At 43.7% G+C, this 22329-nt stretch overlaps 2 protein-coding genes across 2 annotated transcripts; both read left to right on the top strand.

Annotated features, from left to right (window-relative positions):
• The first annotated feature begins 9482 nt into the window (after positions 1–9482).
• LOC100622230 (olfactory receptor 51B5-like) lies at positions 9483–10421 on the top strand. Its single transcript, XM_003360630.2, has one exon. The coding sequence runs from the start codon at positions 9483–9485 to the stop codon at positions 10419–10421; it is 939 nt and encodes a 312-aa protein (XP_003360678.2).
• Positions 10422–18965: 8544 nt separating this feature from the next.
• On the top strand, positions 18966–19898 carry LOC100520626 (olfactory receptor 51B2-like). The gene has a single exon (XM_013999047.2). The coding sequence runs from the start codon at positions 18966–18968 to the stop codon at positions 19896–19898; it is 933 nt and encodes a 310-aa protein (XP_013854501.2).
• The last annotated feature ends 2431 nt before the right edge of the window (positions 19899–22329 follow it).

Raw genomic sequence — 22329 nt, 5'->3', positions numbered from 1 at the left:
AAATCATCAAAGCATATGTGTTGACTGGCACACCCTACCCAGTGGTTGATTGATTCAAGACACAGCTGCTTGCTCTGCACCTGGGAATGCCTCGAGGGTTGTTCTAAAGGATATAGAAAGAAGAATCCCTCCCTATTTTCAACTCAGGTGGTATTGAATAAGTTTTGCACGCTGTGTACTTTTGCAGATGCTGAAGATACACAACTATGTAAATCACTGCCCTTGATCTAAATGCACATACATCCCAGGCTCCATCCAAGATTCATTTTAATTTAATGGGGCTTATCAGTCCTGGCCGACAGTCAAATAGTGACTTCTCTCCACCAAGTATTTCAGTCTCTGATGATTACGGAGCTACCCCTCCTCACACTTTTGGAAGAGAGCCTATCTTTTGAGCGTATCTGAACCTCCAGGGAAAAAGAAAAAGCCATGCAGGAATTCACAGGGTTAGAGTGGGAGCCAGCGAGGCTGAATGTTCAGCTTGAGGAGAGCAAGGAGGAGAAACGGGTAATTGATCTCTGAGTCTACACTCATCACCTGGTTTGCTCCCATAAACTCTCCTTTGCCTCATGTGTTCCAGAATCTATCTTTGACTTTGTTACACATCTGAGGAGGTAAAGCTTCAAGAAGCCAGGTTTTGGGGATGCTGGACAGTCTTAGGGCCCCATGCCCACGCTCCACATCTTCTTGACATGGAAGAGTACCGCGTTTCCTTGCGGAGAAACACGATCCTCATTTTCTGCCCTCTCTACCCTCCTGCCTGCAGTGAGACCTCAGCGGAAAGATGCTGTAGGTCCCTTCACTGACCTGAATTTTGGTTCTTTCCCCTTCTTCAGGGCCATAGTCACGCAATAGAGAGCTCTTAGCCTCATCAAGGATTTAGTCAAAATGCCTTCTTGGCATCATCTCCACGCAATGCTGGCTGGTGGGAACATTCACTTTAGAAGCCTTCTAGGGGCGCATTCTGGATTTCAGCAGCTCCTTGTCCTCCCTCTCTGTCCTCCCTCTCCCTCCTTCCTTTTATGCCTCTATTCTTTCCTCTTCTTCATCCTTATTTGCGCCCTTGGCTTTGGAGATCTGGGGCTTTGAACAGCAGTCCCCAAGGGCTCTGTCCCAGCTTTTACTTAAGTCCTGTTGCCAGGAGAGTGATTAGTCACTTATATCTATCATCGCAGGGGGAAAAATGAGTAGGCTAGTTATGGATCTTTAACGAAATAGAGGTTTGGCGGCACCCATCATGACCCGTGGAAGTTCCAGGGCCAGCATCAAACCCACATGACAGCAGTGACAATACTGGATCCTTAACCCACTGAGCCGCCAGGGAACTCTGAAATGGCGTTTTTCAGGGAGCACTTTTGCCCAGCCGTCTATGAGAACTCTCATACTCTGTCCGTAAAGTGAGGAGTGTGTGCACATTAGAGAGCAGGGTGTTGGTTTCGGTGAAGTAAACGCCCTCACCCCCCACCCTCTCTTCCCGAGTTTTGATGTCTGGCTGCAGCCAGTGGGATCCCAGAGCCCTGTCTTATGGAAGAGAGCTTCTCTTTCCAGTCCCAAGCTTCCCCTCCTCCCTCTGTCTGTGTCCTCTTTTCCTGGCTTCTCTACAAGGAGACAGGGAAGGTTGGGCACACTTGGAGTCGAGTCATAAGTAAGACATGGGGGACAGCTGTCAGCAGGCCAGGGGTCCTCCCATCCTCCCCCAGAGAAATGGCAGCCCAGTGGACATGAGATGGGGCGCACTGACGCTGGGTCCCCAGTACCTTGTTTACGCCGTGACCGTGGCTTTGCTATGTCACGTTGGGCCAGCTGTCTAACCTCCCTGAACTTTGTGTTCCTTATTGTTGCCAAAATACATGCCATGATGATTCACACCCCAGAAAGCTGTTGTGACGTTTAAATATAAATCACTTAGAAGAGTCCGCAACCTGTAAGAAGTACCCAGCTATTACACCTGTCAGGATCAGTCACACTTACTCATTTGGAATTAGTCTGCTTCCCTACTGAACAGTGAATTGTTTGAGAAATAGACTCCATCTTTCACCATTTAATGGCACATAGCTGTCCAAGTGATTAAATCATAGAATCAACCTCATATTCCCTGACTGCTGCTACTGGCGGTGGATGATATCACAGGCAATTTGTTACAATGTGTCTGATTGATGGAGAGTAATTTTCATTTCCTTTTTTTTTTTTTTTGTCTTTTTTCTTTTTAGGGCCACACCCAAGGCATATGGAGGTTCCCAGGCTAGGGGTCGAATCGGAGCAGTAGCCGCCAGCCTACACCACAGCCACAGCCACAGCCACACAGGATCCGAGCCATGTCTGTGACCTACACCACAGCTCATGGCCATGCTGGATCCTTAACCCACTGAGCAAGGCCAGGGATCCAACCTGAGTCCTCATGGATACTAGTCAGGTTTGTTAACCACTGAGCCACGAAGGGAACTCCTCATTTCCCTCTTAAAACAACTCTCTCACAAACACCATTCTATTGAGCCAAACAGCTTTTTGAGCCAAACAGCTAATCTGCTACATTAGATTTTAGCCACAGACCTATGTATAGAGCATATAGACATAAACACACAGAGGTAGTCCTTTTTTAGTTAAGCAAATTAGAGATTCAATTTAAATTAATTACCAATAATCTTTCCTGTAATTATTTAATTATTGATACAATGAAAAAGAAAGCAGAACTGAGAAAATGTATTTTTAGATACGCCTAAACTGACAATCAGGAAAAGCTTCAACGAACATGTTTTTTAGTAAAAAAATATTATTGAAGTTAATTTACATAAAGAAATGTGAATGACTCATAAAGGTCTAACTCAATGAACATTTTTTTAAGTTCACGCATAGTTGCTTTATATTCTAGTTTCAGATGTACAACCTAGGGATTCAATATTTCTATAGATTATACTCCATTTAAAATTATTGTAAAGCACTGGCTACATTCCCTGTGTTGTATATTACATCTTTATGTCTTATTTATTTTATACTTAGCAGTTTGTACCTCTAATCTCCCTTGCATATCTTGTCCCTCGATGCCCCCCCCACCTAGTAAGAACTAGTTTGTTCTCTGTATCTACGTCTGTTTTTGTTCTGTAACATTCATTCCTTTGTTTTATTTATTTGATTTCACATATAAGTAAAAATACACAGTATTTGTCTTTCTCTGTCTGACTCCACTAAGCATAATAACCCTTTGGGTCCATGCATGTCACTGGAAATTCCAAAATTTTAATCTTTTTATGGCCTGAGTAATACGGTAATATAATTTTTTCTGTCTTTTTTAGGACCGCACCCGCGGCATATGGAAGTTTCCAGGCTGGGGGTCAAATCAGAGCTGAAGCCACTGGCCTACGCCACAGCTCACAGCAATGCCAGATCCTTAACCCACTGAGCAAGGCCAGAGATCAAACCTGCGTCCTCACGGATACTAGTCAGATTTGTTTCCACTGAGCTGAGACAGGGAATTAAATTAATATTTGATTTCATATAATTCATCATTTTTTCCAATTATCTGTTATTGAGTACAGGTTCCTTTCATATCTCTGTAATAAATAATGCTGCTATGAACACTGTAGTGTGTGTGTGTATATTTTTTGAATTAGTGTTTTCATTTTCTTAGGATATATACCTAAGAGTGGGACTGCTAGATCATTTTTAATTTTACAAGGAAGCTCTATTTTTAATTTTTTGAGGATGCTCCGTACTGTTTTCTACAATGGCTGCCCCAATTTATATTCCCACCAACAGTGTACAAGGGTTTCCTTTTTCCCCATATAAATTTTAGAACAAGCTACGTCTTTTAAAGGTTTGCTGGAATTTTACTAGGAACTGCATGAAACCTATAGTTCTATTCTAGGAAAATTAACATCTTTCTATATTGAGTCTTCTGATCCATGAGCGCAGCATGTGTCTCCAGTTCTGGTAGATCTTCTTTTTATTGTTCATCATGACTTTGTAATTTTTTTTTCTTTTTTGACCACCCCACAGCATGTGGAGTTCCCTGTCCAGGGATCAGGTTCGAGGACACAGCTGCAGCAACGCTGGATCCTTAATCCACCGTGCCCAGCCAGGGGTTGAACCCGCATCCCAGTGCTCCAGAGATGCCGCCAATCCTGCTGTACCACAGCAGGAACTCCTTGATGTTGTAGTTTTTAGCATCTACTCCTGCATATTTTTAAATTAAGTTTATGCCTAAATACACATTCAGTATTTAAAAGGTTATGTAACTTGTTCATGTTGCATTGCTAGAGTATTACTTTTCTGGGGCTGCCTTAACAAAGTATCACAGACGGTATGGCTCAAACAACAGACATTTATTTTCTCAAAGTTCTGGAAGCTGAAAACTCAGGTTTAAGGTGGCAACAGTGTTGGTTTCTTCGAAGCCCCTCTCCTGGACCTGCAGATGGCAGCTGTCTCCCTGTGTCTACAGGTGTTTGTTTGTTTTGTGTATATTGATTGATATCTTTTATTTTTTTTTTGTCTTTTTGCCATTTTTTGGGCCACTCCCTTGGCATATGGAGGTTTCCAGGCTAGGGGTCTAATCGGAGTTGCAGCCACCAGACTACGACAGAGCCATAGCAACACGGGACCCAAGCCGCGTCCGCAACCTACACCACGGCTCACGGCAACGCCGGATCCTTAACCCACTGAGCAAGACCAGGGATCGAACCCGCAACCTCATGGTTGCTAGTCAGATTCATTAACCACTGAGCCACAATGGGAACTCCTTGACTAGTATCTTTCTGTGTGCCTAAGTTTCCTCTTCTTATAAGAACACTAGTGAGATTGGATACAGCCCATTCTAACAACTTCCCTTTAACTTAATCACCTCCTCAAAGTGGTTTCTCCAAATATAGTTACATTCTGAGATGCTGAGGGGTAGGACTTTAGGGAGTTGGCACAGTTTAGCCCATAACAGCTAGTTGATGATTCTAGCAAGATTTAGCTGAGTCTCAGGCCTACAATAAACATTACTTTAATCCTAACAAAGCCTGATAAGAACCAAAACATTTCTTCAGGGATAGGAAATTTGCTCTTCCGGTGATACATGTTTATTTTCCTCTAAAACTGGTAAGAGGCAGGATGGTCTCTGTAAGAGGAGGAGGGAACAACAAACATCCCTAGGATTGAAGGGAGGGGTGTGCTCCGCTGAAATACTGTGTTATGATCATGTTCCCTGCATTTCTAGGAAAAGAGAACAATTCTGGCAGGATAAACAACAAAGGAATGGTGGGTATTGCAGACTGTGGGTTTATGATGGGTTCTGGGAGAAGCTTTCACCATATTGACTTTAGTCCCACTTTCCAAGCTAGCTTTGGGATAAACCAAGCAGAAAACATAATTAGCATTCAAAAGAGAGGCCAAGAAGAGGCTTGAGTTTCCTCCTGAGAACAACTAGGAAAAAAAATAATGTTTAAGGTAGACATAGAGGATAAATACCTTCCCACAGGTGACCCCAGGGTCTGCTGGGGCCATAAGGACGAGCTTTCCAGCTCCTCACACACAAGGCTGTCCCCTGAGGCTCTATAAGCTTCATATATTATTTGGAGAAAATGTCCTAAGACCCTGGGGAGATTAATTAAGTGTCTCATTTCCTTCACAGGAAGGTTAAGACAGAGAAGATATTTCTTAAGATCCCAACTGGCTGGAAAAGGAAGAACTCTAGGGAGATGTTTCTTTATTAATAACCTCACTGGCTGGCTCTCTTAGCAGATTTGAGAAGCAGTCATAATATCTGAGTCTTTAGGCTGGACCCCAAAACCTTGGTCCTCGTCCCTAACGAGCTGCGGTACGTGTGGGTGGGAAACACCCAGGAGATTCCGAAAGAGGGCACTACGTCTCCTCTACTGATGCCTGTCTCAGACGACCCCTTTTGAGCAAAGGACTTTATGCTCTCATTAGTCCAAGATAGAAATCTAGAGTGAGTCCCATTTCATCTTTCCCTCATTCTCATTTCCAACATATCAGTGTCTTGATAGGACCTGAAAAATGCATCCTTACCTGTTTAAGTTTTGGGGTTTTTTTCTTTCTTTTTTTGGTTTTGTTTGTTTTTGTTTTCATTTCCACTGCTGTAACGCCTCTCTAAGCTGGCCAGAAAGATAAGGGGAAGAAGGGCAGTGTCTGCATAGCCAACACTTCTCAAGAAGTGAACAGATCTTAGTCTGAAATTGTAGCACTTGGAAAGGATTTTGGCAAGAGTATCTAAGACGTGCCACACCCCATGACATAAATATGGCTGACCTCTTCAATCGTCTTTTATTCTTTCTAGGGGATGAATACAGGGGCACCTCTTATTTACCAGATTTTTAAGTGCTGCAGACAGGGTTATGGGTGTGAATGGCATTAGGTTTCCTCAATTTGGGCATCGACTAGTCTCCTGGTTCTACCCTCCACCTTCGGAACCTCTTTCCTTCCTCATGTTCTCTCCTCACCTTTTGTCTCTTCCTTCATGATCTTCCTTTTCATAAACCTAGAGAAGCTCCCAGTTGAAGACATATGAATTTCCTACAGCATGAAGTACACTAAGAATCTGCATGAAATTCTTGGGACTAGAGAAGAGGGAACTGATTTGAAGGTTATTAGCAGAGCAGACGTGATCCTTCCACGTTGCATAGATTTGTCTGGACTGATTCATTACTTGTGCTACATATTCTTGTACAAAAGGGGAGTCTTACAACATGGCCAGAAACTATTGGATTAAAGGATATCATTGCTGAAGGGGCAGAGAAAAAAGGGGAATGGAGCTGTACTGAGAACACAACGGAGGGGCAGCTATGCGGGGTTATCTTTACAAAAGGGACTGAAGACTACACATCACTTATATTTTCAGTCGGCACTAAATGTTGGTTTGTTTCTCATTCCTGGGGACAGAGGAGGGAGAACAAGAAGTGATTCGGTCAATTTTCCATCCCTTGGGGTCAAGTCAAAAGTGCCGAATTACAGCTTCACCCAGTTGTCTGGCACCTCTTCCCTGCTGGAAACTTGCAATAGATCTCACCTGTACAGGTACAAGGTAAGAGGATGGTTTTCTTTGGGAATCTCTTAAGGTGGTGGCTTACATTGGCAAAATACCTTCCAAAAAGCAGGTTTGAATAAGAACATGTTTTAATTTGAAAGAAAAAAAAAAAGCTTGAAAAAACCGTTCTAGTATGTGACAGGAAAAGAGCAGAACATCCACTGGTTCTAATTCAGTAATATTTACAGATGACTCCTGATTGTTTTCACAGGAAAATATATACTTGTCTCAGACTACCCCTTTTGAGTACAAGACTTCACCATTCTCCCATTAGTTCCAGCTAGAAATCTAGAGTCAGTCTCATTTCATCTTTCCCTCATTCTCATTTCCAACATGTCAGTATCTTTACAGGACCTGAAAAACGCTTCCTTACCTGTTTAAGTATTTTTTTCCATTTCCATTGCTGCTCTCTTTATCAAAGTCATCATCTCCCCTTATTTGAATTATTTCATAGCTTTCTCCTTCCCTTTATTTTTTTCTTGATTATCCATTCTTCACCTAACAGTCCGAGTGAAAATTTCAAATGCAAATCAGACTATGCCATTGCCCCTCCTCCACTGAGATTTTTTAGGACTCTTCAGTGTCTTCTCATTGCTGCTGTAGCTAAAACAAAACTCCTATTGCTGTCTTTGAGGCTCTAGGAAAGCTCACCACTGCCTGGGTTTCTGATATTACCGCTGTCTCTCTTCTATTTGCTCACCAAGCTCCAGGCATGCTAATTTGCCCTCTCCGTGGACGAATCCTCCTCCAAATCCCACCTGTCCTGCTCTTCCCTGTGACTCAGGTCGCAGCTCAAACGTCACGTCTTCAGAGATGCAGTCTCAGATCACCCAAACCACTCTGATTGCAATGCCAGCTCAATGTTTTATTTTAAAATTGTAGGAACATAACATTTTCTTATTTTTAAACTTAATTTATTGTTTGTAAGATTGAGGACTTTGTCTTTTTACCATTTACTTCCCATGCTTAAAATGTTATGCCTCTCAAATAGTGGGTGTTCAAAAAATATTGAGGAAATTAATGAATATATGTACGCGTGTGTGTATATATATGCACATGCACTGATGTACATATGTACATAGAGGTATGTATGTATACCTGTATATATGTATGATTGATGTATACATACCTTTTTTTTTTTTTTTTTTTTTTGCTTTTTTTAGGGCCGCACCTGTAGCATATGTAAATTTCCAGGCGAGGGGTCAAATCGGAGCTGCAGCCACAGCCATGGCAATGCCAGATCCGAGCAGTGAGCAGCATCTGTGACCTACGCCACAGCTCACAGCAACGCTGAATCCTTAACCCACTGGGATTGAACCCGTATCCCCATGGATACTAGTTGGCTTTGTTTCCCCTGAGCCACAATGGGACTACATGTTATGCCTAAACATACGTTCCGTATTTTAGGAGGTTTGAGCAAGGCACTAAAACAAGAAGCCCTTTGTCTATGGCAGAAGAGATGTCAAAGGCCTCTTCGAGGACCTAAGTCCTTCTCCGTTAACGGACAAGGCTCTGCTCAAACAGCAAGCGAGCCCTCACTGAGTGTTGGTTAAGACACACTCAGAAGCCTGCGGCTGGATGCCAAGGAGGCCAGGAAGTCGTTTTCTACAGTACAAGCGGGTACCTAGGAAGGAGAGAGATCAGGCTCTGGGAAGTTGTTTCGGTGGCCAACAGAAAAATAATGGGGAAAGAGAAAGAACCTAAGTGGGAATAAGAGAAGATCAACTGTTCAAATGCGAGGAGACATTAGGAGGAGCCAGGGCCTCGGCTGGCCTCCAGGATCATCTAAGCTCCAATTAGTTTGGGCCATTGTTGTGAGCAGTGACTAGTTCTTAGTGTCCAGGCAAGGCTAGTAAACCCTTCATGTTTTCCCGGCCCGAATCCATGGAATAGAAGCCAAGTGTCTATTCTTCACATCCACCTACTTAGCGACAGTGGGAGTCGTATGGCTTCTCCTAAGCCTTTTCTCTTAGATCTGGAGACTTTTGTTGAGAATTCAGAGAAATCATACATCTATGCAGGATAACATGTGCCAGGAATCACCACTGTAAAGGCAATTAAACTTCAAATAGTGGATCGGGATAAGGTGAGAGTTGGGTTCCCTGAAATCCCTCAAGGATGGAGTCTTCTGTGAAATCAGCATCATTGAGGCAGATGGCTTCTAAGTTGCAGTGTGCCTCAAAAATTCCTTGGGGAGCTTGTTACTCTGCAGATGACCAATGAAACTCCAAGTATTTGATTAAGTAGGTAGGAGATGGCCCCTAGAATAAGTGGATAAGAACTCAAAAAATACAGGTTGTCCTGAGAATACGTTTTCATAAACAATGCCTTACGTGGATGTCATTCTTACTTTTAAGAGAGAATTCCAAGCCAGGATCTTTGGAGTGATACCTTGAAAGTAGAGCTGCATTTCTGTGGTTATAACGGAGAAAAAAGAACATTTCTTCTGGATAAACCCCACATGTGGCCCAACAGCAGCTTCAATTCCTTCCTCTTGACGGGTTTTCCAGACTTGGAGGCAGCTCACCGCTGGATTTCCATACCCTTCTTTCTCGTCTACCTCTCTGTCCTTTTAGGCAACGGCGCCCTCCTCCTTCTCGTCAAGGAAGACCACAGTCTTCACGAGCCCATGTACTACTTTTTGGCCATGCTGGCAGCCACAGACCTGGGGCTGACCTTGACCACGATGCCCTCGGTGCTGGGAGTCCTCTGGCTGGACCACAGGGAGATCGGACACGTAGCCTGCTTCTCGCAAGCCTACTTCATACACTCCCTTTCCTTTGTAGAATCTGGCATTTTGCTCGCTATGGCTTGTGATCGTTTTATTGCCATTCGCAACCCCCTCAGATATACCTCCATACTCACCAATACTCGAGTGGTGAAGATGGGGCTGGGCATTCTGATGAGGGGGTTTGTCTCTGTCGTCCCCCCAGTCTTGCCCCTGTACTTTTTTCCATATTGCCACTCCCACGAGCTTTCCCACGCATTCTGCCTTCACCAGGATGTCATCAAACTGGCCTGTGCGGACACCTCCTTCAATCGACTGTATCCAGTGGTGCTTGTAGCTCTTATATTTGTGCTGGACTCTCTGGTCATCCTTGTTTCCTATGTGCTGATCCTCAGGACTGTCCTGAGCCTTGCCGCCCGAGAAGAGAGGGTCAAGGCCCTCAACACCTGCGTCTCTCATATCTGCTGTGTCCTGGTTTTCTATGTCACCGTGACTGGGTTGTCTCTGATCCATCGGTTTGGGGAGCAGGTCCCACAGATTGTCCACCTCATCATGAGTTATGTCTACTTGCTGTTCCCTCCCCTGATGAACCCTGCCATCTACAGCGCCAAGACCAAGCAGATCCAGAGAGGCATTCTTCGCCTTTTTGCTACCTGGAGAGTTAGAGCCTGATCTCTGAGCACTGCAATCCCTCACACAGAATGTAACTCTGGTTTTTGGCAGGGGAGCAAAGAAGTTTCCTATCAACCACCCATGATCAGACCTCTTGATAAAACAATTGTCAAAGTGGAGCACACATTGCCCAAGGGATCTCTGGAAGCCCAGATCTTTGGTCTCCTTTGTGCAATTAAAACATAAAATTCTGTATATAGGTATCTCTGTCTGCTTTACCATCACTTCTTGTGATAATGATACATTTGGTGTGCAGAGGTGTGTCTCTAAGTAAAATACAATATATTCAGGGTTTGAAAGGTGGAAGAGGGGAAAGGGATTACAGGGATCAGAATTATACGTCAGCTTGGGCAAAATGGACCAAGTTTAGTCTATTTATAGACGATTCAATTTCTAATCATGAACCCCTCACAGACATCCACAGAAATGGTGGAAACCCATATGACTGGTCCCCGAAGCAGGAGTTTTCCCTAAAAGAATATGCATTCTTCCTTGACAAATGTGATCTTCTCAACCAACTCATCGGTTTCTACCCACCCCCCACATTAAATGATCATGATTTTTTCTCAGGAACTGGTAGATGACACTTATTTTCCAAGGCAGTACCTGCCGAGACCAGCTCAGCAGGTGAGGGCTAAAGAACGGGTGCTGTGAAACTTAAGGGAAAAGTTAACATAAAACAAGACATTTATCTTAATTAAAGGTGGGAACCAGGGGACTCGGGGTCTCAGGGACCAAGAGCACCGCCTCAAGAAATGGCTTTTATTGTGCTCTTTAGGATTACCTCAAATGAGGAGGGGGTTGTAGGTGCGGGATATAGGTTTTGTTTTGTTTTGTTTTGTTTAAGTTCTTTTATTATTCTAAAAGTCACAATAGCTGGTTAAGCTTTTACTCTGACCTTTAGGCACTTAACAATCATTAGCATTTGAGGAAGCTTGGCTTCAGCTATCTATGCATAGCATCTAGAGAATCATCACTGTGCTTCCAAAAAACTGTATGCTTATGGGCAGCAACCTGGCGTGCCTATGTTTGCACCTCCTTCTCCTTGCTAAAGCATATTCTGCTAATGACCCCTCATAAACCACTTGAGGTTCCTTTTTCTTATTCTTTAGAGGACCTATCATGCTGTGCAAACAGCGAGCCAATCTGCACACGTCCGGGCGTGCCTAGACCAACACATTATATCCTCATTCAGCCGACCCTATGAATAACTTATGCCTTTAGGTCTTTGTTCCTAAGCTTAAGTCATTGACCAGCACTAGGACTGTTTTTCAAGCAGGAAGATGGGGTAAAGTAAAGCAGGACAAGATGGAGTTTTCAGCAAAGAGGCTAAGAAAAGATTGTAGAAACATGTCTCCCGACAAGTACCTGCTTAAGAACAGAGGAGAGGAAGTGGACATAGGTGGCACACTTCCTCCCATCTCCATCCTCATCCTTACCCTACTCCCCCGTCTTTAGCTGTGACGTTAGGGCATCTTCCAGTGGCTAACTAGTCCACCTGAGTGGGAAAGGTAGTTCCAGCTCCTTCCTTCCTTTTGCTGTGAGCAAGGCCTGAGGGAATGGAGGGGAGTTCCGTGTTTTTGGGTGGGGGCGGGAGAGTCACCTTCTATAAGTGTGTCCCAATTGCATTTTAAAAGTGTGAATGTCTCAAGGAATAAATCGTTATTCTTTTGACTGAAATTTTCTGATGACTTAGAAAGGGACTTGTGACTTAAGATATCCTCAAAGGGTATATATTATGTCTTCGTGAGAGCTCAATCAGAGCAGAGAAAAAAATCTAGGCGAGTAGGAGATGGAACTATAGGAGTTTCATGGTGCCAGGAACGGTGCTACACATAAAGGGTAGGAGAGCCATGAAAATCAGAGGGCAAGTCTACTTCCGATTGCAATGAGGGGGGCAGTTTAAAACTGTAGGTTATCTCAGGTGCTCTCTATCTACTTCCACCTCATTCTGAGCTTTCGACGTAGCTCCCCCAAATCAAGGCACCCCTACATTCATACTTAATACAAAGAGTTTCCAGGTTCAAGGACATTCTCAGACCCAAGTCATCCCCTGGGACGGACTCTGATCATGAATTCCCACCTTACTGGCTTTCAGAAGGACTTTTGAGCAGAGGAGAGAGTTCAGGAAGAGCTAAACTGAACCTGAAATGTCAGAAGCCAAAATGTGACCCGCGTGTTTGACCACATGATGCTCATACTCATGCGAAAGGCTTGCAGTTGGGCTAAAGCTCCAGGACAGATTCAGGAGACCAGGCTGAGAACAACAACAAAGTCCCTCAGATCTTTTTCCCTGCCAGAGAGTGAGGGTAGTCCCTTCTGTTCAGGTACAAACTGTTGGAGAAAGTCAAGGTCAGAAGGACATGTTCTCCATGTCCACTACTTCATCTTACTATCTCATACTTAGAGTAAAAGGAATTTTTTACCATTTGTTCTAGAGGCAAGAATGGTGACCTCTGTATATGACCAAGAGACAGACAAAAACAAACAAACCCTCACTGCCTACTGGAATTTATCAAAAATTGCACTTACTTGTGAGAAAATATTACTTTAAGAATATGTATGTTGAGTATTCAGTGAATGATCTCATCTGAAACCAAAGAAAGGCATCAGAAAATTTTCACGTTTCTTCTGAGTTTAGTGCCCTTACTCGCTCCAGGATTTAAGAATGAAAACAAAGTCAAGGGTGGTTTTGATGGTATCTTCTCTGCTGAGGTGGGGATCAGAAAGGACAAAGGCGATTTGACCGCATGCCTTCCACCTGCTAGATGTGGTTATAATAATGCCTTCTGGATGCAACAAAAGTGTGTAATTGTAGGACACAGCTCTGGGGAACTTCCCCTTCCTCAGAGGCGACCAGAACGATATTTTAGAAGCCTAAGTGTCTGCAGCCAGAGGGACCCTGGGGAACCATTTTTCTATACAAATAACTTCACCAGTTGATGCTGTTATCAGTTGTCAAAAATAATACCAGGTCCTACATCAAGACCCAGCAATTACCTTTCCCTTTTATTCCTGATGCCGCAGGTAAGGCTCTGATAACCCTGGGAAAATGGAATGGGGAGACTAGAGAGGAAAATAGAGTTGACTGCCTGTCTTGGACCACACTTTCTTCAAAGACTTGTTGCAAGAAAATAAATAGAACACTGAGGAAAGCTATTTGCCTTTATGAATTCTGTCCAGTGTAACAGAGTATCACGTAAAATTTCAATTCCTTGAAAAATACTGACTTTCAGAAATAAGCAATGATTTTTTTTTTGGTCATGAGTATTTATAAGAATAATTTTTTTTTGTTTTTTTGTCTTTTTAGGGCCGCACCTGCGGCATATGGAGGTTCCCAGGCTAATCGGAGCTGCAGCCGCCAGCCCACGCCAGAGCCACAGTAATGCCAGATCCGAGCCGTGTCTGCAACCTACACCACAGCTTGCAGCAACGTTGGATCCTTAATCCACTGAGCGAGGCCAGGGATCGAACCCACAATCTCATGGTTCCTAGTCGGATTCATTTCCACTGCGCCACAATGGGAACTCCCCAGTATTTATATAAATAATTAAGAGATCCAAGTTTCTACATAGACTCTCTTGTTAACCCAGGACTGACTATCAAGCTGTTTTTCCAACAGGGCTATATTCTTTACAAGAGGTAGGCAGGGGGAGAGAGGTGGATGCTGAGTGATGACAGGGCGTGATCAAGACGCGTGAAGGTCTCTGTGTTACATCTCCTCCTCCAAGTGCTGTTCTCTGCGTCCAGTTTTCTCTCTCTCACATATCTGGGTGTTACCTTTCTACACAGTCTCCCTTCTTTATGCCATTTGCCTTCAGTGATATGACTAAGTCTCAGTTACAGGACAAAACTGTGCACGTGTCCATGCTTCAATGCCAATACTTAAGAGCTGCTACTTCATTCATGATCATTCAATGAGAGCTCCAGAGAGAAAGACAAAGTGATGTCTACCTTTGGGGGAAAAAAATGGAGGCTGGAGGGCTTGATGATGACTAAAGACGCAGGCAGTTTGTGAGTTATTGGTGATTCTTAACTGGACATTTCTTTGGGAAAAAAAAAAGTATGAATCAGTCAGCTTATACATTAGCCAATTATGGCATCACGAATGATGATTTGGAACTCAGTGTCATTACCTGCATCAGTTTAACCATCAGCATACCAGCCAGTTAGTGCATTGGTGTTTTCACACAAAAAAATAATAATTAAAATTTCATAAGTGAGCTGACCATCAGTATGTCAAAAGGCGTCATTATTTTCATTATGGACCGGGAGCTCATCCATATTTTAATTAGAATGAGTTCATGAGAGCCCCTCGGCCTGAGAAACAAGTGATATAATGTAAAAGACAACATTTTGTGTTTTGTTCTGAAGACTGGGTGATGCAGCAAAGACGTCCAGGACTTAGCGGACTTAGCGGGAAGGAGAAGGCAACGTGAGGGGTCCAACTGTAATAAACTCAAGAAAAGGGTATGGACGTGAGGAAGAAGCAAAAAATGATAGGATGGAGGTGACGTCCAGCTGAGTGAGAGGCATGAGCAAGAGGGAAAGAATTCACCAGAGGTACCCAGCTAAGACCAGGCAAAATGAGAGGAACCCCGCACATGAGTGAGAAATAAACGTGCAGTGCCGTAGAGGTCTTTGTCCTGTGCCAACTCTGTGGCTATATCTAATTGACATAATAATTAACTTACATCAACGCTCTAAACATTAGTTTATTCGGGGTTTTTTTGGCCCTGCCCATGGCATGTGGAAGTTCCCGGGCCAGGGGTCGTACTGAGCCGCAGTAGAGACGATGCTGGATCCTCAATCCACTGCACCACAAGAGAACTTCTTGTTAAGAGTAAAATATGGAAAATAGCACTAGTTTTTTATCACTGAACAACAGATTACTACAACCTGTGCTGGTTTCTATTTATAGTACTACAAAACCACACTCGTTCATAATAGCGTGACTCTGTGGTCATAAATCCAGTAGGCTTCATTGGGTTCTCTGCTTAGAGCATCCTAAGGCCAAAATCAAGGTAATGGCTGGGCTGGGCTCTTATCTGTAGGATCTAGAGAAGACTCCACTTCCAAACTCATTGATAATGTTGGCAGAACTCAGTTCCTTGTGGTAATAAGTCAGAGGTCCCTACTTTTTTGCAGGCTGTCAGCCGAGACCCTCTTTCTGCTCCTGGAGGCTGGTTGCCTGAATTTTTTCAAATGTGGCCCCTTGCACCTTCAAACCAGTAACTGTCTGTCAAGTCCTCGAATTCGAATTGCTTTGTGTCCTTTTAAAGGTTCATATAATTGTATTAGGTCTACCCATAGAATCTCCTTTGATTAACTAAAAGTCAACTGATCGGGAATCTTAGTTTCATCTGCGTAGTCACTAGCACGGCATTTCATCCTACACACAACCTAACAGCCCAGGGATTAGGACAGAGAATCTTGGCAGATGTGCGTGGCGGAAGGAGTTTTAGAATTCTGACTACTGCATCTGTTAGTGAAAGAGACGTCTGTTTCCATCCAATATGTGTGTTATTTATACAGTACCTGCAAAATGTTTATTTTTCTATTTTTTATGCAATAAGAGCCTGAATGAGCTAGAGTAGACACTGAGAATGAAATAATGAGAGTTTTTAGAAAAAGTAAAAGTCAGAATAGATCAAGAACTAAACGCTCAATTGTCAAGATTGAGGAGAAACACCATTTTTAAAAGAAAGACGGGGCAAGATATTTACATTTAATGCTCGGCAACATCTAGTTTGCATTTACTGTGACCTAAGCACTCGACATTCACTGTCCCTTTTTGTATATAAGACTGTTTTGACAAATGTTTACTGACATCCACCCCGTTAGACTATAAACTGTAAGAGTTCAGGGAAATTCTCTTTTCTGCATTTTTTTTTTTGGTAGCACCTGTGGCATGCGGAAGTTCCCAGACTAGAGACTGAACCTGTGCCTCAGCAGTAACCAGAGCCACAGCGGTGACAATGCTGATCCTTAACCTACTGAGTCACAGGGAACTCCACTCTCTGCTTTCTTAAAAACATGACTTTAGTTTTTAGAGCAGATTTTTTAGATTTACAACAAAATTGAGAGGAAAATACAGATGTTAATCACATGCTTTTTGTTATCATACATGTATCACCTTCCTTGTGATCAATATCATTTACCAAAATGATTTTTTTTAAAACCAGAGATAAACCTGATTGACATCTCAATCATCGGGTTACCTAGGGTTCACCTTTGGTGGTGTACATTGCATGGGTTCAGACTAAAATAATAATAACAAATATACATCATTAGAATTTCATGTGTTTCACATATTTCGTAGAATATTCTTGCTGCTCTACAAGTCCTCTGTGCTCTACCTACACATCTCCTCACCCTGACTCCTGACAACCACTCATCTTTATAATGTTTCCAACGTTTTGTCTTTTCCAGACTGTCATAGCATTGGAATTATACAATATGTAGACTTTTCAGACTAGCTACTTTCATATACATTTAAAGTTCCTCCATGTTTTTTCATGATTTAATAGCTATTTTTAGTGCCATATAATATTTCATTGTCAGATATATCACAATTATTTATCCATTAAAAGATATCTCATTTGCTTCCAAGTGTTTGGTTTCTTTTGTTTGTTTGTTTTGTCTTTTTAGGGCTGCACCCATGGTATATAGAGTTTCCCAGGCTAGGGGTCAAACTGGAGCTGTAGCCTCTGGTCTACTCCACAGACACAGCAATGCCAGATCAGATCTGAGCTGCATCTATGACCTACATCACAGCTCCTGGCAACACTGGATCCTTAACCCACTGAGCGAGGCCAGGGATCAAACCTGCATCTCATGAATACTAGTCAGATTCTTTTCCACGGAGCCACGATGGGAATTCCTTACTTCCAAGTTTGCATAATCATGAATAATGCTGCTATACACATCTGGGTGCAGGTTTTGTGTGGACGTAAGTTTCCAACGCCTTTGGGTAAATACCAAGGAGTGGAAGTTTTAGATTGTACGGTAAGAGTACCTTTAGTTTTGTAAGAAACCACCAAATTGTCTTCCAAAGTGGTTACACTGTTCTGTGTCTCCACAAGCAATGTGTGAAAGTTCTTGTTGCCCCATAGTCTCGTCAGCTTTTGGTGTTGTCAGCATTCAGGATTTTGGCCATTCTAATAAGTGTGTAAACATCTGCCTTTTTACAAATATATTCACTGCATTTAGCACAAACAATGAAATTCATAGAAGCAAGAATATCATCATTGAGTAACAGAGACAAATATGATTGCCACTCATTTAAATTTTAGAAGTTGAAAAAAAGAATCATCTCCAAGTTTCTATCTTCTGTCCCCTATGGACAAAGGCAATGCTTCCTTGAAGCGTAAAATTGTGAACTCCGTAAGTTTAGTAGTAACAATCCCATGAGATCAGCAGGTACCTGAACAGACATCAGGCACCCTTCTTCGGGGTTCCCTGAGTGGGTCGGCACCGTGGGGTGATGTAACAGTTTTATCCATACAAATAACTATAATGTGATCTTCAATTTAAGTAAAGAGGGCTTAACCCGAAGAAAGCTTATTTTTTGTTACTAGCAAGGTCATGAACTTTGCATCCCTAATGCTCAGTTGGCTCTTCATTTATGCAGGAATCATCCATTTTTATTCATAGTATCAATGCACATATATATTTCCAAAAGCAAAGTGCTGACTTCTTTCCTACAATATAAAATATGTTCACAATTGAGAGAAGAAGAAACTAGAAGACACAGCTAGAAATTGACAAAACATCTTGGATTTCAGGTGAGATCAGGTCAGATATTCCGGTAAACTTTAGCAGAGGATTCTGACCGAGAAAATGAGCTGTGAGAAAATAATCAGAATTAGAGAACTGGGGTGAAAAATTTATGAAGCGATACAAGTTGAGAAAAATTCTATACAAATACTGTAATTTCCTATTTTTCAAATGATATGGCAAAATAACTTTATTGTCTAGATGTGTGCTTTTGAATATTGTACCCTATGGTTAGCTTGAGTTAGGAATTTCTGTGTTAACTACTTTCTGATTTTTTTTTTTTTTTTTTTTTTTTAGGGCTGCACCTGCAGCATATATGTAAGTTCCAGGGGTAGGGGTCGAATGTCAGCTTTAACTGCCAGCCACAGCAAAACCAGATCCAAGCCATGTCTGTGAACTACACCATAGCTTATATCAGAGCCGGATCCTTAACCCACTGAGTGAGGCCAGAGATGGAACCCGCATCCTCATGGATACTAGTCAAGTTCGTTGCTGCTGAGCCACAGGGGGACCTCCCTACTTTCTGAATTTTGAAATGTACAATGAAATGTAAAATATCTCATGCATGATTTTATACTGATTACATTTTGGAATACTACTTTAGAGCAGATAAAGTGTGTATTAAATTATTTGTAATTCTACCTTTTTACTATTTTTAATGTTGCTGCTAGAAAATTTAAAAATCACCTTGGTGGCTCAAGTTACATGTCTACTGGCAGGGCTAATTTAGAGAAAGCTTTAACTTTTTCCTCCCAGGGACCCACCATGTGGTCCAACATCAGTGCTGCCCCTTTTCTGCTGACTGGCTTCCCAGGTCTGGAGATGTTTCATCCTTGGATTTCCATCTCCTTCTTTGTCATCTATGTCTCCATACTCCTCAGCAATGGCACCCTCCTCTTCCTCGTCCGAGAAGACCACACGCTTCATGAGCCTATGTATTACTTTCTGGCGATACTGGCGGCCACAGACCTTGGAGTGACCTTGACGACGATGCCCACCGTGCTTGGTGTTCTGTGGCTGGATCACAGGGAGATCAGCCACGGAGCCTGCTACTTCCAGGCCTATCTCATCCATTCCCTCTCCATTGTGGAGTCTGGAGTCTTGCTTGTCATGGCCTATGATCGTTTTGTTGCCGTCTGCAATCCTCTGAGATACACCTCCGTTCTCACCAATGCTCAGGTGGTGAAGATGGGTCTAGGGCTTCTACTGAGAGGATTTATACTTGTCGTGCCCATAATCACCACCCTCTCTGGATTCCCCTACTGCAGATCCCACGGCCTCTCCCATGCCTTCTGCCTGCACCAGGATGTGATCAAACTGGCCTGTGCCGACATCACCTTCAACAGACTCTACCCTATAGTCCTGGTCTCACTGACTGGATTTTTAGACTCTGTGCTCATTCTTATCTCTTACATCCTAATCCTTAAGACTGTCATGGGAATTGCTTCAGGTAAAGAGCAGGCTAAAGTGCTAAATACATGTGTCTCCCATATCAGCTGTGTTCTGGTTTTCTACGTCACTGTGACTGGGCTGACCCTCATTCATCGATTTGGGAAATACGTGCCACAAGCAGTTCATATTATCATGAGCTATGTCTATTTCCTCTTCCCCCCATTTATGAATCCAATAATCTACAGTGTTAAGACCAAGCAGATACAGAATGGTCTCACTCGCCTTTTCTCTTTCCAGAGACTTTGAGCATGAGGTGTTGACTCTGGGCATTCTCCCCACTGCAGGATGGTTTCTTGGCAGAAGAGACTCTATAGTGTCAGTGCAGCTCAGAGTCAGAAGGCTGGATTCCTGCCTTTTGAAAGACACAAAGCAGAAGTTCCCGTTGTAGCTCAGGAGGTTAAGAACCCGACATAGTACCCATGAGGATGAAGGTTTGATCCCTGGCCTTGCTCAGTGGGTTAAAGATCTGGTGATGCCGCAACCTGCGGCATAGGTCACAGATTAAGCTTGGATCAGGCATCGCTGTGGCTGTGGTGTAAGCTGGAAGCTGCAGTTCTGATTGACCCCTAACCTGGGAATTCCCGTATGCCGTGGGTGCAGTCGTAAAAAGAAAAATATATAAATAAACCAATTAATTAAGTACATAAAAGACACAGAACCATTGCTCTGACTCTCAGCCCCTGACCCCTTGCTCAGTGCCAATGACTTTGACCTGAGTTCCATCGTTCTACTTGGTAGAATGTCTCTTTCATTCTATAATTTTCTACTCGAGCAGAATCACTTGTCTTACTAGTTACCCGAAGTCAGTTACACTTGAAATGGTTGCAGAGTCTATTTAAAAGAGAGAGAGGAGGCTGAGCTGGGTAGAGTTCCTCCTTACTCAGTGGCAAGCAGTTTAAACTGACTGTTCTCTATGCCCAGCGGTGCATCATGTGAGGCCGGGTCTTAGGCAACCCCCCTGGTGCCACATGGATTTAGAGTGGACGACAAGCAGATGAGAGTACGATACTCAGTCTGAGGGGGTCTTGCCGCCAAAACCAGAAACCTAGATGCCGGCCAGGGGTTACTAAAAAGATTCTGAGTGACGACACCTGGCGTCTTCCACCGAATGGGTTGAGGCGCCAAATCACCTATAATAAAGTTCCACTTCTCACACATCTGAGTTTTTGTCCCATGTTCTGCCATTCATAGCTTCTTCCTGTGCCCGCTGTTCATACAGCCATGGCATGTTACAAACATCCACGGTGAATATTTTATCTCTAGAACTGGTTATACGGTCACACGCTGTGCATAAGAGACCGTGCGTCCCACTGTGAACCTGACACGAAGTGGCCAGTGATCTAAAGCTAATGTGATGGTAAGAATAAGTGGACAGGGCCCATACACACGGCTATGAAGAAATCCACTGATGTTCGCCTGGACCAGAACTTAATTCTCCAAACAAACAGGAAAGACAAAAATGCAACTGGGACTCCTAAATTCTGGGATAAACAACAGCACATGTGATCCCTGAGGGAAACTGTCAAGTGTTTGACGCTTGAAATAAACAACAGGAAGGTCATGCCTGGATTTCTTCCATCCTGAGGCCGAGGATGCTGGGGGAGAGGGGAGGGGATGAGCCAGGGCCTGTCCTGACATCCCTACCTCAGCTGGCACTGCAGTCTGCAGCTTTTCTCACACCCTTTGGGAAACTGATTGTCTCCTGAGGACATGAATCAAGCCCCAAGGGCCTTGACTGAGCACCCACCTTCTCCCAGAAAGAGGACAGAGGGTAGAGAAATCAGGGGGTCCCCTGGGTGGCTGTGGAGCTGAGACTCGGGGGCAGTGTCCCAGCATACAGGAGCGTTCTAATGGGGCCTCTGGAGGAGGCTAAGTGAGGAACCCCTGGGACGGGGTCTTCAAATAGGGCCGTGAGGAGACCCTATTCCTGCAACAAGACTGCGGTGGGTAAGTGTGAGGAGCAGACGTGTGGAAGGGACGCCTCTCCCTTCTGATGTTAGAGGCAATGGAGGGAGACGTGAACATTTTCCAGAAGCCGGTCTAGAGGGCAGGTCCCCGCTAAGGTGGGAAAGGCTACAGCACAGAGCTCTCCCTCCTTCTAAAGAGGGTATTCAAGGGACCCGGAGAGATTCGGCTTTCTAATCTGGAACCCCCGATTGGCACCAGGATAACTGCGTGCGCCCCAAGTTAAATGTGACATTGTGGACGCGTATCCACTTGCTGGGTAGGGTTATAGGTTTTATTAGATCCTAACAGCAGTCTGTGTGTTTACTGGAGGAACTACTCTCAGAAAGGGCTCGGGTAATGACAGCGAGACTCAGCAGGAAGACCCCCGAGACCCCGGTCCTGGCTCCGCACCCTCGAGTCTATGGGGGGCCTCTGCTCCACCCCGTTTGAGAGGATTGGAGTGTATGTAAAAGATGAAATGGGAGGGAGGAGAAGTGACTCTGTCTTCTTCATCCAAGTGCTCGTTTGGATTCTGTGGTCGATTCTCTATTTTCTTTCGAGGGCCATGTGTCTTTCCTCCTCTTTCTTTCCTCGTACAACAAAGTCCCCTCTCCGTCCCTTCTTCTCCCATCAAGTTCACGCTCTCGGATTGAGTGCTTTGGGCTGTTTCCATGGATGTGTTTTGTGTGTTGCCTAGATAAATGCCTTCGCATGAAAATCAAGTTGGTAG

Source organism: Sus scrofa, chromosome 9, assembly GCF_054392235.1.
Source record: "Sus scrofa isolate SSC_HxYL_T2T_F1_AM1 chromosome 9, Sscrofa_HxYL_maternal_Yorkshire_Landrace_v2.0, whole genome shotgun sequence".
Lineage (NCBI taxonomy): Eukaryota > Metazoa > Chordata > Mammalia > Artiodactyla > Suidae > Sus > Sus scrofa.
This window is presented reverse-complemented; position numbering and strand designations above follow the sequence as displayed.